At 41.1% G+C, this 16,238-nt stretch overlaps 1 protein-coding gene across 1 annotated transcript; it reads right to left on the bottom strand.

The window, feature by feature from the left end:
• Positions 1-11,564: 11,564 nt before the first annotated feature.
• LOC130744355 (cation/H(+) antiporter 4-like) lies at positions 11,565-15,080 on the bottom strand. The gene is made up of 3 exons (XM_057596548.1): positions 14,823-15,080; positions 13,007-14,005; positions 11,565-12,653 (listed from the first exon to the last, which is right to left on the bottom strand). The coding sequence occupies exons 1-3, from the start codon at positions 15,078-15,080 to the stop codon at positions 11,565-11,567; spliced, it is 2,346 nt and encodes a 781-aa protein (XP_057452531.1).
• Positions 15,081-16,238: the final 1,158 nt, after the last annotated feature.

Raw genomic sequence — 16,238 nt, 5'->3', positions numbered from 1 at the left:
TTTCCGCATTAGTTTACCTTTTGGTTACTAAAGTGACGCCACCGAAATCGGGGTGTTACAGGAATAGCTCTGCTTTCTCCGCAAGCCAAAGGAGGTTCAACTTCTTCGAGGACTACAACTTTGTCCCATGCTTCTAGTGAAAAGCTAGATGCTTTTTTTGCTAAGGACCCTCTTGTTGCCATCCAAGGTTTCCTCGATGGTACTTTGGACCTTGATTCTCCACCACCCCAGGTCAACGTCGCCGAGACTGCTGAGTCCCGTGGGGTGGCCAGTACTGATCAGATCAATGAGAACTTGGCCAAGCTTAAGAGCCTGATCTTTGCTGAAGGTTTTCTTGGTCGAGTTCAGGCTGACCCTCAGGCTAGCCATGATGTCAAGGAGCTACTCACTTTTCTCATTGGCCAATGTCTCGACCATTCTAAGGTTGTTGCCCTTGTCGAGTTTCAAACCTTCCTGGCTGACCTCTTAGCTGTCTTTGATCAAGCCAAGAACGTGGGCCAAATCATCAAGACCAAGGAGGCGCAGGTTGCTTCTGGCACAAGCCGGGTCTCAACTATGAAAGATGAAGTTCTTAAACTGACTGCCAGGAAGACCTTGATAGCCTCTGATTTGGCAAGTATCGACAATCGGCTCGATGAGCTTCAAAGAGATATGGCTAAGCTGGAAAAGGAGAGGGCAACCTTGGTTGAAGAAGACCCTGTTGTGAACACCCGCTTGGTTGCCCTTGCTGATGAGTGCAAAAAGTTGATGCTGTCGACATCCAAACTCTCCAAGGAAATTGAAGTTGACACTCTTGCTAAGCAGAGTTTGGAAGTCAAAATTGCTGCTGCCAATGGCCAACTTGCTACCTTCAAGTCGAAGATTTAGGCTTTTCACCCATGTTTCTCTTGTTTTCTCGGCTTCTTATGACTGTGACTCTGAATGGCCTTTGTTGCCTATTTCTGTAATGTTGACTTTAAATGTTTTTTCGACTATGGCTTCGTATTTTAATTTGCATGGAATTCGACATGTGTTGTCAAGTGATGTCCATTTATGTCTTTATTGTCGAATTAATATACGTTGCCAAATAATTCCTATTGCGCCTTTTACACTGCTTTAATTCCAACTTTATTTGAACCGGCACCGTTCAACGTATTTTAGCTTTCCCTCTACTAAGTCGTTACCTGACTCCTCGGGAAAACGCTAATTTAATGGCATTCTTTTACCACACTTTGGTTGATGACTGAACGACTTCCTCCGCTTGCGGTGGTGGCCTACGTGGCTGGTGGTGATTGGGTGACGATTGGCAACTGATTACTATTCATTAATGTAACTGTTTGTTACGCCCTACTATAAATGATGTCGTTTTCACTCTTCTTCATCATCAGTAACTTCTCTTCTACATTTTGATCTTTTAGCCATGGATAGCCGCATTATCCTCCATCATATTCGCACATTGGCCTTTCAAAGGGTTCTCTTTCAGGCCATGTACTTTTCTTCCTCTGGGATTGAAGAACTTTTAGGGCTTATTCAGCAGCTGCTTCAGAGGCAGATCATCGCTTGCGTCAGAGCTCCACTCCAGGAGTTTTTGGAGTTACTTACCGAGGCGAAGCCTCTGTACGATGAGTACAATCAGCTATCTGTGATGGCGTTCTTTCAAGAACACCAAATCGACGAGACAATGGAGAAGTTTGATCGGCTCCAAGCTTCTCTGAGCCAGCAAGATCCTGAGGGGCTCAAAAGACAGGCCGTCTAGATTTCCGTCGTTGCTCTCGACGAGCTAACTGTTCGACAGGAGAAGGCTCGACTAGAGGGCCAGATTGAAGTAGTAGTAGGACGCATAGAACCTTTGAGGGATAGGTATAATGCCTATAGGTTCAACCCTCCTTTTTAGATTTCTTGCCATGCTTGTAATGTCCTATTAATGAAACGCTTTTATTTGGCAATACTTGTTCTATTATTATTATTTTTTATTTGATACGAACTTCGTGCAACATTGGCTTATACGCTTTCAAGTATTTACCATTTATTGTCACACGTCGATTTTGACAATTTAATTCTTTAATCGAATAAGCATTGTTAGAAAGTATCTTCTTGACCTTAAATGGACCTTCCCAATTTGGGGCCCACTTGCCGTAAGCTCTATCTTTTTTATCTACCGGCAAGATAACTTTCCAAACGTAATCACCAACGATAAAGGATCGATTTCTAACCTTTTTGTTGTATGCCTTTGCGATGCGATTCTTTTGTCTGGTCAGAATGTCTAAAGCCAGTAATCTATCTTCGTCGAGATTTACCAATTCATCGAGCATCATATTCCAGTAGTCCTCACTAGGGATTTCTTCTTGTCTTTGAATCCTACAAGACTGCAAGTAAACCTCCGCTGGTAACACTGCTTCCTGACCATATGCTAGTCGAAAAGGTGTTGTCCCTGTGGCCTCCCTTGGCGAATTTTGGTAAGCCCATAAAATCTGGCTTAAGGTTTCATGCCAGCTTTTAGGTTTTTGACCCATATGCTTCTTGATCAAACCGATCAAGGTTTTGTTGGCAGCTTCCACCTGACCATTTGCTTGGGCATAGTAGGGGGTCGAAGTTAGGAGTTTGATGCCCTAAGATTCTGCGAAAGCTGCTACTTTTCGACCCACAAACACCGTGCCTTGGTCTGTTGTGAGTGACTCAGGCAAGCCAAAACGATATACAATGTGATTTTGTATAAAGTCGATCATTGTATCTTGAGTGACATTTTGTAATGGAATGACCTCCACCCACTTAGTAAAGCTATTGCCACAATTATGTATTTGTGTTGTCTTGACGAAGATGGGTGAATTTCGCCAATTAAGTCCAAGGCCCAACCTCTGAACGGCCATGGTTTGATGATGGAATGCAACTCACTGGCTGGCACATGCTGGATTCTTGCGTGCTTTTGGCAATCCTGGAAACCCTTCGCATATTCGATGCAGTCCTTCATAATGGTTGGCCAGTACACCCCTTGTCGAAATAAGATCCATTTCATTTTGGCTCCAGCTTGATGAGCTCCACATAAGCCATCATGCACTGCTGAAATTGCTATGAAAGCGTCATCTTCACTCAAGCATTTTAGCAAAGTTCCATCGACATTCTTTTTGAACAACTCATTGCCCATGATGATATAACTCAGAGCCCTATACTTGATTTTCCTGTCCGTGGTTCCCACAGGGTTTTACAAATAATCGACAATTGGCTTTCTCCAATCATTAGTTGTTAGATTGTCGATAACCATAACGTCGAGGTCTAGTGGATTTAGTTTTTCTTTAATCTTGACCAATTCCCTCAACCTATTTTTGTCTACCATATATCCAGAAGCAATTTGTGCCAGCTCATTGGCTTCCTGATTACTTATCCTAGGTATGTGGCCGATTCCTGCTTGGTCGAAATTGGCTAATAAACCTGTAGCCTTTAAGTAATATCTTGCCAAGTTTTCACTAACGCATTTGTATTCCTTGGTGAGTTGTTTTATTACCAACTCATAATCACCTTTTATAACGACGTTTTTCGCTCCTAATGCCAATCAGATTTCGAGGCCAGAGATTAAGGCCTCATATTCAGTTTCGTTGTTAGAACAATTCTCTCGAATTCGAAACATGAACTTAGTAGGGATTCCATGTGGAGAAATGATAAGCATTCCAATCCCCGCTCCCTCTCTATGGCTTGAGCCGTCGGAAAACAACTTCCAGGGCTGAATTCCTACGTAGGTTATGGCTTCTTTGGGCAATGTGTGGTCTGCCCAGAAGCCTGCCACTGCTTGTCCTTTAATCGCTTTTAAAGGAAAATACGTAAGTGAATATTCGGTTAAGGCTAAAGCCCATTTACCAATTCGACTATGCAAAATAGGTTTAGACAACATGTGCTTTATTATGTCATAGTGGGAAAAAACCATTACATCAATTGGCTTTATATAATATTTCAACTTCGTACAAGAGAAATATAAACATAGGCACAGTTTCTCAACCATAGTATATCGAGTTTCTGCGTCGTTCAAAATACGACTTAAATAAAATATGGCTCTCTCGATGCCATTTTCATCTTCCTGAGCCAACATGCTTCCGATGGTTTCATCCGTTGCTGAGATATACAACCTCATTGGCTTTCCTTTTATGGGTGAGATCATCACTGGAGGGCTTGACAAGTATTCCTTGAGCTCGTCGAAGGCTTTCTAGTGATCTGCTTCCCAGCGAAATGTCTCTTCTTTTTTGAGTCGAAGAAGAGATGAAAAGGGCTTGGTCTTCTCACTAAGATTTGCTATGAATCTTCTAAGAAAGTTGATTTTCCCTAGCAGTGATTGCAACTGCTTCTTGCTGGTTGGTGGGCTTGTGTCGAGGATAGCCTTGACCTTATTCTTGTTGATTTCGATGCCCTTCTTGTGCACCGCAAAGCCCAAAAAATCACCTGCAATTACACCAAAAGCACATTTGAGGGGGTTCAATTTCAGACCATGCTTCCTCATTCTTTCGAATGATCTTCTTAGATGTAACAGGTGGTCATCCCTTGATGGAGATTTTACCACTATGTCATCAATATAAACCTGCATGAAAGTTTCAATAAAATCATGGAAGATGGTATTCATTACCCTTTGGTAGGTCGCGCCAGCGTTTTTCAACCCGAATGACATGACCACCCACTCATATGTACCCAAGGCACCCAGACATCGAAAAGCCGTCTTCGACACATCTTCTTTGGCAATAAAAATCTGGTTGTATCCAGAATAGCCATCTAACAAACTCAGGTACTCGTGGTCAGCTGCTGAATCCACCATCATTTCGGCGATAGGCATGTGATACTCATCTTTGGGTGTGGCAGCATTCAAATCTCGAAAATCAATGCAAACCCTCATCTTGCCATTTTTCTTAATCACTGGGACCACGTTAGCGAGCCAGTCGACATATCTGGCTGTTACTTGCACTTCAAGAGTCTCTCGATTTCTTCTTTGATTTTTACCAAGACATCTGGATGGAACCTCCTGGGCAACTGCTTCACTGGCTTCTTATCTTCTTTGATTGGTAGTTGTAACTCCACCAATTCGCGACTGAGTCCAGGCATTTCATCATAATCCCAGGCAAAGCAGACTTTGAACTCTTTTAACAAATCCACCATCTTGTCCCTGAGTTCTGGATGAATGAGGGCACTTATGTAGGTTGGCCTCTTCTTTGACCCATCACCTAGGTCTATCTCCTCTAGGGTTTCTTGAGCCTCCATCTTTGTGACATCTACTAGAGGTTTCTCGAATTCCAGGGGGCCATCGTCATAGATGCAATCTAGCCTTAGGTTGCGTAAATCCTCTATGCCTTCGCTAACTGGTTTATTTTCCAAGCACAAGTCATCCTTCTCATTTCGAATCATCATTTCGACAGGCAACATTGAGGCATCAATTTCTCCTCTGATGGCTGGATTCTCAGCCATTCTGTCGGCCTCTAGAGCCGTTTTCACCTTGTTTTCGGCCGCATAAGCCGAAATTCGAGCTAGGCTCGAATTAATCATCATTATGTGGTGTTGCCACTCCTGTTGTGGCATTTTCATCTTTTACCACTTCTTTCGTGGCATCCTCGTCTTCCTCACTCCGCCATCCACTCATGGCATCCACCTTACAAAACTCATTGAGGTGCAGACCTCGAATTGGATCTAAGGTTACGGAATATTCTGAGTAAGGGTTGAAATATTGGTTGGCCACCATGTCTAAGGGGGCAATTGTAGCCAAGTTCTTCTCAAAATTCTTCTTGTTGACATAGCCTGTTTCCGCTAGATAATAACTTTGATCCGCTTGTACACTCTCGGCCACTCCGTCTGCTTTCCAAATGGAAATCCTTTGATGCAAGGTGGAGGGCACTGCCCCTACTCCATGGATCCATTCTCTGCCCAGCAGCAGGTTGTAGTTAGCCTTTGAGGGCACAACGATGAAAAGAGTGGATCGGCTTACCGTTCCTATAGTTATGTTCAACATAATTGCGCCCATGGAGGTGCTTGTCTTGCCTTCATAATCTGACAAGACCATGTCATGGGGGATCAGATCCGCTTCTGTCTTGCCCAACTTCTTCAGCATGAATCTAGGCATTAAGTTGATGGTTGCTCCTCCGTCGACAAGAACCTTGTTGACACCTTTGTCTTCCACTTTTGCCCATACAAATAGAGGCTTCAAGTGACTCTTCATGTGCTCTGAAGGCCTTTGGAAAATAGCCCTCTCATCCTCGACAACTCCCCTCTGCATGACATAGTAGCACAAGGGATTGTCATTCGCCTCTTCCTCGACGTAATAATCCTCGTCACCCTCGGTGACTTCTGATACTCTGTCAAAGTCTGCTGGAAGAATGGACACTATGCAAATGATGTTGAGGTCTTCTCCATCACTGTCATCGAAGTCCTCCAGCATATCTTCATCCTCATCCTCAGTTACCACCTTCACTTTTTTCCTTGGCAGAGTCTGGCAAGGCCATCCCTTGTTTGATAGCCTGGTCAAGATGGTTAATGATTGAAGCCACACTTGGCTTGTCTTCTGGAGCATCTGTTGGCTTTATATCCCATAATGATCGAAACTTTCCACCTCTTTCTTTCTCAGCCTTCCTCTTTCTCAGAAAGCGTCGAAATTGGGTCCTTATCATCTGTTCTAGCCCATAGTAATTCCTTGAGCCATAAGAGTAGTTCTTTGACATTTGAGAGTTGTTAACATAAGAGGATCCTTGGCCTAAGTCAATTCTCTGCCATTTCTGTCGTGGCTTTGGTTTAGGGGGTACTGACCTAAACCACTGGTTCTTGAGCACATCAGCATTAGGGAGGTAGGTCTTACCTTTCCCTTTTGGATCTTGGCCTCTTTGGCCACGGTGCTCCTGGGTAGTTTCAGCCAGCTCTTCATGAGGGTAAGTGAGCCTTCTGGCCACAGGCACCTTCTGTTGATAGTGCTTCTTCATTTCAGAATCCTGGTAGGCCTTCGCTGCTGACTTGTCGATAACGGTGCTGCATCTAGGGCACAACATGACTTCTCTCTCTCCATCTTTGCTTCGGGACAGGAATTCGACGAGAGTCTCTCCAGCTTGAGGGTAGACTTCCTCCAGGCTTATGTCTTCAGTTGGTTCCTCGACTGCCACATTCTTGGCCTCTGATTCCCTGAGGGTCAAATCCAGGTCGAGCTTCTCAGCAATGTCCACCATGCAGATGTGGAGGAGTTCCACATAGTTGGCTTCAGCTTTCTGCAATGGGTCCGTGTCGATTTTCATCTGACATTTGGCCTTCTCGCCATACTTGAGCCTTCCTGAATCCAGCGCTCCCTGAACGAGGTCCTTGAAACGAACACACTGTGAGGTCCAGTGACCAAAAAAGTTGTGATACTTACAATATTTCTTCCCCTTTTTTGTTCACGAGAAGGTAAATTTTGGTCTTTAGGGACCACAATCAAACCATCAGATACCAGTATATCATAGATTGCATCACATTTGGTCACATCAAACATATAAGTTTTAACAGTAGGAATGCTATCCGTAGTCCCCAACCTTATTTTCATAAGGCTTTGCAAACATAAGGATCTCCTGGCTGCAGTTCAGCCAGATTGATGTCATTAATATCAACATCAGGGGAAACTTCATGATACACACATGGGCTTTGATAAATAGATTAAGTGTCTATGTAGGCTACTTTCTCCTTTTTGGGCCATTTGTGGGTAGTTTTAGCCTTTTCTTCAGTCTTCTCCGCTTTCAATAATTTGACATGTCTCACTCTTTCTGCAAGTTGTGACATATCTCGAATGTACTGCGTGTCGAGTTTCTTTCTGATCGAATATTCTAAACCACCTGCAGCCAAGATGACCAACTCATGTTCTGGGACATGAGTGAAGCATCAAGATTTCAGCATTCTGAACCTATTCAAATAGTCATCAATGGATTCAACATTCTTCCTCTTGACACTAGCCATATCCTTCAGGCTCACCTTGCATTCTCCCCTAAAGAATTGTTCATGGAAGATCCTTTCCAATTGAGCCCAAGTGTGAATTGACCTTGGGGCGAGGGTCGTGAACCATGTGAATGCATTCTTAGTTAAAGAACTAGGAAAATACTTCATTTTCAAATTTTCATTAATGGCTAAATCCCCAGCCTCAATCTGGTATCTAGCCACATGCTCAACCGTGGACTCCCCGGAGTCTCCTGAAAACTAGTGAACTTAGGGACTTTCCAGCCTCGAGGAAGCTCTGCTTCGAGAACCTCTTCAGTAAAGGCTGAGACAAAGTGGGGCCTATTCACAAAGCCCACATTGAAGCCATGTTGGTTTATCAATTGTTCGACAACGGCAGCAACATTCTGCTGCCCCCCAGCATTCTGGTGTCGAATTCTTTCCAACACTCCATCAGCATATTCATTCCTTTTCACCACATAAAGGTTCTGGGGTGGTTGATGTATTCCCCCATTCCCCTCGAACAAAGGGTTTTCCCCCACGTTTGGGTACGTTGGCCCAGGTCTACGCGCGGGAATCGCGACAGGCGGGATTTGTTCGATCCCTGGCAGAGGTGCTACTTCGGCTTGAGCCCCTAACACTGTGGCCAATCGCCCCATTTGATGGGCCAATTTCCGGTTATTGGCATTGGTGTTCTAGATCAGAGGGTTGATAATCTCTCCCATCTGTCGAGATAACATGTTAACCATTTCGTGGTTACTATCGTCGACTTGTTGTCTGATGGCCCGAAGTGACCCTGAGTTCACGCCCGTGGGAAAATAAACCTGTGAACTTTGTCCTGTAGTGAAGCCAGGAGAGCTTACTCGACTTCCCAAGTTCATCGTTGTCCTGTTTGCCCCAAAAGGGGGTACCCCGAAGGGAAGGACATTCTCAGAAAACGTCGAATAATTACTTTGCAAGCCCTGCATCAAAGATGTGGGCATGCCAAAAGGCATGTCTCTCGCGGACAGAGAGACATTTGGCATAAACGAGATTTGGGATACGTTGGCCATTCCTCTTGTTACCGTTGGGGGTGCCACTGCCTGAACCGTCGCTGGAATGGGTATTTCTGCCATTGCGGAAACCTCTATACTTTGAGTTGGCATAGTCGTGCCAGAACTCATACCGGAGGACAATTCCTCATTGTTGTTGCCACTACTTCCACCAGGACTGCTCTGATTAACCACATTGGATCCCCGGGGGAGGTTCTGCCTCGATTGCTCACCATACTTACAGTTCTACCACTTCTCAAGTGCATAAAAGTAGCTCACGCAAGCAAAGAACAGGTAACAAGTAACATGCAATAAACACAACACACAAAACACTTCTGTAAAACTTAGTGTTTACAAAAATGGTCCCACGGGGCGTGCAATTTGTTTACTGTGATATTTGGTAAACAAACATTCTCCAAATTCGACTGGAAAAAGTTTAAGAGTTTTAAGAGTAAGGATTCTTTTGGGAAAACGTCTTGCCAAAGTACTGTGTGTGAATTTGACCTTTTCGACAATCGAATGCCAAAGGCTGGTTTTACGATCTAAAACAAACACTTAAAAGTACTGGAAATCGAATGGCATTAAACAAAAGGGAAATTACATAAAGTAAGTCGAAAACTGGAAATTACATCAAACAGGATAAAATCGACAGGAGATCAAATGAACATAACAACAAGTTTGAAAACGCTAAATGCAAGAATCTTAAACGGCTGGTTCTGCTACGTACTCCTTCATGATCACGTTAGGCTCTTTGAGTCTCTTTGATGCGGACATATGAGCTTTTTAGTGAGTTTTTGGGAGTTGAGTTGGGAACCCTTTCTTCTTCATAATCTTCTTCTATTTATAGTGCTCCAATGTCTCGCGTGTCCTTGGCGGTTTTTTCCTCATGCTAGATGAGTTAGTGGGCTTGGTTCCCCCACGATCTATTGCTTGCACCGGAAACGTCATGCGTAGTGGGGGGAGTGGTGCCTCTTAACCGCTTGCTTGCCACGTGGGTGGCCATCGTGGGAAGAATCCCTAACTGATTCTGCTATGGCACACTCGCCAATTAAACGCACGTGCTGAATTTGCCCGTTTTAACAGCAACGACTTTCAACGTTGCATTCGTCGAAATTTGCCATCCGCTTAACTTATACTTTTCCTGATCCTCCTGGGCCCATATTTCGACAAGCTTGTGTTGACGAGTTTTGGGCCAAATCTTTTGTGCCAACAGCCCCATAGCATCTCTAGTCGGCCTAAAGGCCTAATTGCAACCACACGAGCATCATAGTGAATAGTGATGGACGAGATTACTTAGTTAAGGAACAACTCGTCCTAGTTAAAGGTGAGCAAAATAACATCGACTCACTTAATAGCGTTCACATGAAGGCCGCCTAATGGTTTGGATGGTATTACCATTAATTCAGACATGTTATTAGTCATTTTGACAACACTACAAAAATTAGGTTTGGCCAAGAAATATATAGACCGAAGTGAGCTCTAATGTAAGACATGTTCAAACTAATAAAAAGAAAGTAATCAAAAAAGGAGAAAGCATATGGTTTAAAGTGGAGAGAACGAAGTAGGATGTGAGAACGATGAAGTTTCATTTTGGATCTACTAATTGAGGTTTTCATTTTATTTTCAAGTTGATTTGTAGATCGAAGGTTTCTTCCACTTGCTGATTGGTGCTGCTGACGCTCTAATTGGAAGACAGGGATATGATAGTATTCTGTTGTTTTTTTCTCCCTTGCTACATTGTCGTATTTTGCTGCAGTTAGAAGGTGGAGTTTGCTGTTGTTTCTGGGTCGAGATTGAACCTTGTTTCGAGAGATTGACAAATTTGAAGGTGAGAACTTGATGCTGGCTTTTTCTCCAATCTTGAGGTGCTGATGCGTGTCCTAGAGTGCATATTGCTCCTCCTTTTTCTTTTCTCCTGTTCTGTTACATTTGAGTTATGTTTTTACTGCATTGTATTAGACTTTGGTGTTGCTAGGATACCACAACACTTAGTTGGGGTATGAAACAAGAAGTGACGTGGACCAATAACATTTAAGTGTGTGTTTCTTCTTTTTCTGATATATGTTTTAAAATGAAACAAAAATTCAAATATACTGTCAGATGTTGGTTTCCTATTGATACACGTCAAATCGCGTCAGTCGTGTGCCATACAATGAGGGTATGGTAGAATTCACCTTAGACTTTTAGGTGTTTTTTCTCTTTTTGTTTTGCTCTTGGTGTTTCACTTTGAACCTTTTTTCTCATTTGGGAGGGCTTGTTCCCAGTAGCTTTTTATATTAAATAAACCTTCTTTTGTTGTCAAAAATAAAATAAAATAAAATAATACTATTTAATGATTAATTTATATTTTATGGAAAATGGTATTTATGAAAAAATTTAAGCTATTTTAGTAATTTTTTAATAAATTTATATTATAGTAAGTAAAATAGTTTTGGACTTCAACTAGGGACTTATCTTGCACAAAGAAAGGCCGATCTGAATAACAAAAAATAGATAAAATAAAAATGTGTAGTTAATTCTACAAATAAAAAAGTGCAGCTAACTATAAGATAACATAAAAAGAGTCTACATTGCTTCTTTTATTGTGTGTGTGAGAAAGAGAGAATGTTGTTGTACATTGTGATTTTGTTTTTCTTCTCTTGTCTACTATGTGTCTTTGCCTTGTTGTTGCACCACCAAAACACCTGCTCTGCTCTCAAAATCTGATGAAGCAAGCAAATCACCAATGACACCTAACTCTTGAAACTCACTCCAAGTTGTGAGCCCTGATGTCTGTGGATTATTTTCATGTCTTCTCCCAACTATAAAGAAATCATGCTCATTTACTATGTCTCTTAAAAAAGCAGAAGTACCTGGTCCATCATTCACTTTCACTTCATGATAACTCATATTTTCCATCCCATTGTGTGATTTCTGAACTCCTTCCAGTGCCTTATTATCTAGAAGATACTCCAAGTTTTGCATACGTTCCCCGGTAGCAAGGTGGTATACAACCAAGTTGATCCTTGGGTTTCTCAATGTTCTTTTAGCTAAACACAGAGCTTCTCTGTCATCTTTTCCACCCATGTAGATCATGGCTAAGCGGACTGATGAGTTGTTCAGCAATGGAGAACGGTACACGAGGATTCCTATTGAGCAAGGAGCCACTTCTAGGAGTGTGAAATTCAAAGACCTTATGTTCTTGTCATCAGATTCAATTACACCATCAGCGGACCATCTTTGATGGAAAGGAACGATAATTAAGGATGCAACTTTGTCTAGTGCAAGCTGGCAAACATCGTCATGCATCAGTGTGGGTGAAGAAATTGCTGTGTAGATGTGTGCAGTTGCTGCACCATAGTTTTCATGTTCAAAGTGGTCAAAAGCAAGGATCACATCATCTGAGTAAGACTTGTGGGAGCCCATTGAGAGCGATTTCTGAAGGCGGTGTGAGATTAAGATGGGGCAAGTCCTTCCAACAAGCTCAATTAGATGCAGTACATCCACTATGATCGGGTGTTGTGTTGTTGGAGAACATATGTCAAGAACATCTGTTAGAGCACTTATGTTGTGTTGTTTGTGAATACAAGCAAGTATTCTTAACCCTGAGTTTGATTTTAAACTCATGATGTTCCGTTTCTGGTAGCCTGCATATTTTCTTGATGGATCATACAAGAATTTCAATCCCCCCTTCACTATGCAAGCTATGATCACTACGCTGACTATCAACGCTGCATAAGTTTGGGCAGAAATGGCCTGCATGCATTTTGTAAATGAAATGTTATATTGCAGTTTTGTATCGCAATGGTTATAAGACTAGTACAAGTACAACAGATTAAGAGCCTATTTGGATACAAACTATAGAACACTTTTAGGAGCTTTTTGTTTTAGGTAAGGTCCAATAAGACCGTATCCAAAAGACCTCAAAGTGCTTGTATGGAAACTCGATTGAAAACCACGGTAAATGCAAAACCATGATGGACAGAAGAAAAAGCTAATGGAATATGCTTTTGTCCACCTTGATTTTGTCTTCACCGTGGTTTTTGAATGAGTTTTTGAACATTAATGTGTTACTGAAAAACAAATGAAGAAGGAAGTAGTTATGGTACCGAATCGTCATATAGGGTACTGAAGAAGCTGATATCCACTACCCCTTTGGCGTTCAAAATGAGGGCAAACGCCAAGGCATCTTTCAAGGGGATCTTGCACATGAGGGCAGGTACAACACATGCTATAACTTTCACTATGTGGGTAACGGTAATGAAGGAAGCAATGACCCCGAATGATGTTTGTGAAAAATTCACGGACAAATCTACTTTCATCACAAGGCAAGTCACATATGTAGGCAAAAACCAAAACTGGCCAAATAATTCAAGCTTCTTAACCAATGCAGATCCTAATGGTGGTCCTTCTGGCACAGCCAACCCCAAAACAAATGCTCCTAACATGAAGTCTTGATCCAATTTAGCTGAAACCCAGCCTAAAGCAAAGACCATTATAATGATGATGTTGACGTAACCATCATCCACAAGTCTTCCTTCTCGAGTGTGTTTGACGATCCAATACATCGCCGGCCGGCAAACAAATAGAACAAAGATAATCATGGCAATCAATGCCACCAGCGACAAAGAAAATTGTTTCATTGTACCTCCAGTGCCGCCTAAGACGTTGGCAACACATGAAACAGTTGTGCCAACTATGTCACTCACCAACACCGAGGATAGTGCCAGTCTGCCAAGTTCCGAGTTTATGATTTTAAGTTCATTGAGGAGGGAAGCAACGACTGCAAATGAAATCATAGTTTGTGATAGCACTAGAGGACCAAGGTCCTTAATTAACTCTCCCAAATTGCTCTGTAAATAGAAACCTATAACTGGAACAGAAATAATGAGTGGTACAACCAAAGAAATGATGGCAATGGTCCATGCCTTGTGTCCTGTCCTGGTTACCATGCTCAAATCCATTTGCACACCAGTTATGAAGATGAAAAGTGTATAACCAATTGATGTTATAGTTGCAAGTGTATCTTGGGTTCCGTAAGGAAACACAGACTTCTTGAATCTGTCCAGTGCCTCTAGCTGAATAGAAGGGCCTAGAAGTAGGCCAGCCTGCAAATGGGTACAATTTTATCAAATATTTTACAAAATATGAATTAATTCATGAGCATCCTATATATTAATTTTTTTGGGTCCCTTTACGAGGGAAAGAATAAACCATTCAAATATTGTGGCAAACTTGCGTTCTCACACTTATGAGAATCTTGTTCGAGTACCACCAAACCAAAACTTGGTTGGTTCATATATGACTTTATGAGGGATGGGAATGGTGTAGTATAGCAGAAATTACATGCAAAAAGAGAAGCAACAATTACTACTTGTATAAATATAAACAAATACTAAGAAGTCGAGCATCGACGCAACGGTAAGTTTGCTGCTATTTGACTTTGCAGTCACAAGTCCGTTTGTGGAATCAGCTTCTTGCAAAAATGCAAGTCACCTACATTTGATCACAAAGAGGGTCCGGACCCTACCTATACCCCCGCGTAGCAGGAGCTTTAATAATAAACATATTATGTATGTTGCACACCCATTTTTTTTTCACACATAATTTTCTAGTTTCAAGAGTGGTTGTTGGATAAAGTATAGCGGTAGCTATCACTCATCCAAGAGTCAAAAGACATAAACACACACACCCTTGAATCTTTCATTTTACCTTTGTTATATTGTCTAGGAATGGTTTTAGGCCATGATGTGTAGTAAATAAGGATGAAATGTCGTTTCAACTTTTTTCTATGTTCCTACTATAAATTTGAGCATGGTTTGTTCTCCATTTTTATGAGAAACATTAATTCACAATGTTAAGAAGAAAAATCTAATTTTATCTGGGCTTTGGTTATGATATAAAAACACGCAGAAGAGTACTTACTATGACTTGGGGAACAAATAGAGGGAAATCCAAGTGCTTCAGGAAGAAATGGAAGAATTGGGTGATGCAAAAAATTATAAGCATCTGCAACTCTAACAATGGGAGTGAAGCCTTCATTGGCTTCCTGTAATCAATTTGAACCCATAAGCCATCTGAAACGATAGTGGGTGGTGAAGCATAACAAACATTGTAGAAGGTTTCATTGAATTTATCAATTGTCAAGAACAAACTCTGATTTACATTTATGATTGTATTCATTTTTGTTCACAGAGCTAATTTCTCTGTGAGAGGAATGAAGGAAGAGGGATATGAGAATCAAAATTCAGTGGAGAGAAAGATATAGGACGGAAGATAGATTCTTTGATCATATACTTCAACGTTGTTATGCAACAAAACATAAACAACTAATAAACTAAATTTTAGAGTTAGCCAGGTAGGAACCAACAATATTCAATTCCAGAAATAACTATATTAAGAGGTTGCAGCTTATTTCAATTCCTGCTTGAAACAGAACATTTAAACCATAACAGAATATAATTATATGAAGACAAAGTTGTAAAGTGTTTTCAAGTGTATACTATAATTAGATTTCTTATAGATACCGGTAATGTATTGTGACTTGAGAAACAAGCTAGACATATGAAGTGTCCTTTTAACTGTTTACTAAAAATAGACAGTTTACAAATAATTTGTTATGCCTTTTTTTTTTGTCAACATGCCCTATTCCGTTGTACTTATTTATCAAAGAGAACAATCAACGGTTTTTGCACCAAACACTACCATTTACCATTTCCTCAAACAATGCTACCTTCTCAACAATTTTTCAATGTATGTCCATTATTTTAATTGTGCAATTCTCCCCCTTCATAGAGTTTGTTGTTTGTCACTACGACAAAGTCCAAAGATTGTATCTCTTTTAATTTTTAATTAGTTGCTCTTTCAAATATTTTTTCCATTAATTTTTTTTGTCAAAGAAACAATAGGGTCTTCATAATACAGCATATTGAGAATATAAGCTTAAGTTTTTCTTTTGTTGAGCAATCTTTTTTCCATTTAGACTTTGACAAAATCAATGTTTTCTAAGTTACACGTACATGACAAGGGAGGTGAATGGAGTCAACTCTTGAAATATACTGGGTGAAGCAAATGCGTAAAACAAAAATGTATAAATCTTAGGACAATGAAAATTCATATTGTATAATGATTAATGAAACAAAAGTCCAATAATTGATATCATCATGTCATTGATTTTTTATGTCACTTGAGTTTTGAAATACTATATAACAATTGTTCGTTCAGCATCATGCATTGGCACATTTAATACAATAATATCCAATAAAAGGATAATGATTAATGGAACGGAAGTGGTTTTAACGAAAATTCTTGAACACTTGTTTATCTCTCAATCCAATAACT

This window comes from Lotus japonicus, chromosome 3 (genome assembly GCF_012489685.1).
Source record: "Lotus japonicus ecotype B-129 chromosome 3, LjGifu_v1.2".
Taxonomy (NCBI): domain Eukaryota; kingdom Viridiplantae; phylum Streptophyta; class Magnoliopsida; order Fabales; family Fabaceae; genus Lotus; species Lotus japonicus.
Note: the sequence above shows the minus strand (reverse complement) of the source record. Positions and strands in the feature narration are given on the sequence as shown.

Coding starts and splice junctions, on each gene's coding strand:
- LOC130744355 (XM_057596548.1), bottom strand. CDS start 15,080: ATGAATACAATCATAAATGTAAATCAGAGTTTGTTCTTGACAATTGAT. Junction 14,006..14,822: donor TATTTGTTCCCCAAGTCATA/GTAAGTACTCTT, acceptor ACCCATTTGCAG/GCTGGCCTACTTCTAGGCCC. Junction 12,654..13,006: donor GTACCCTATATGACGATTCG/GTACCATAACTA, acceptor AAATGCATGCAG/GCCATTTCTGCCCAAACTTA.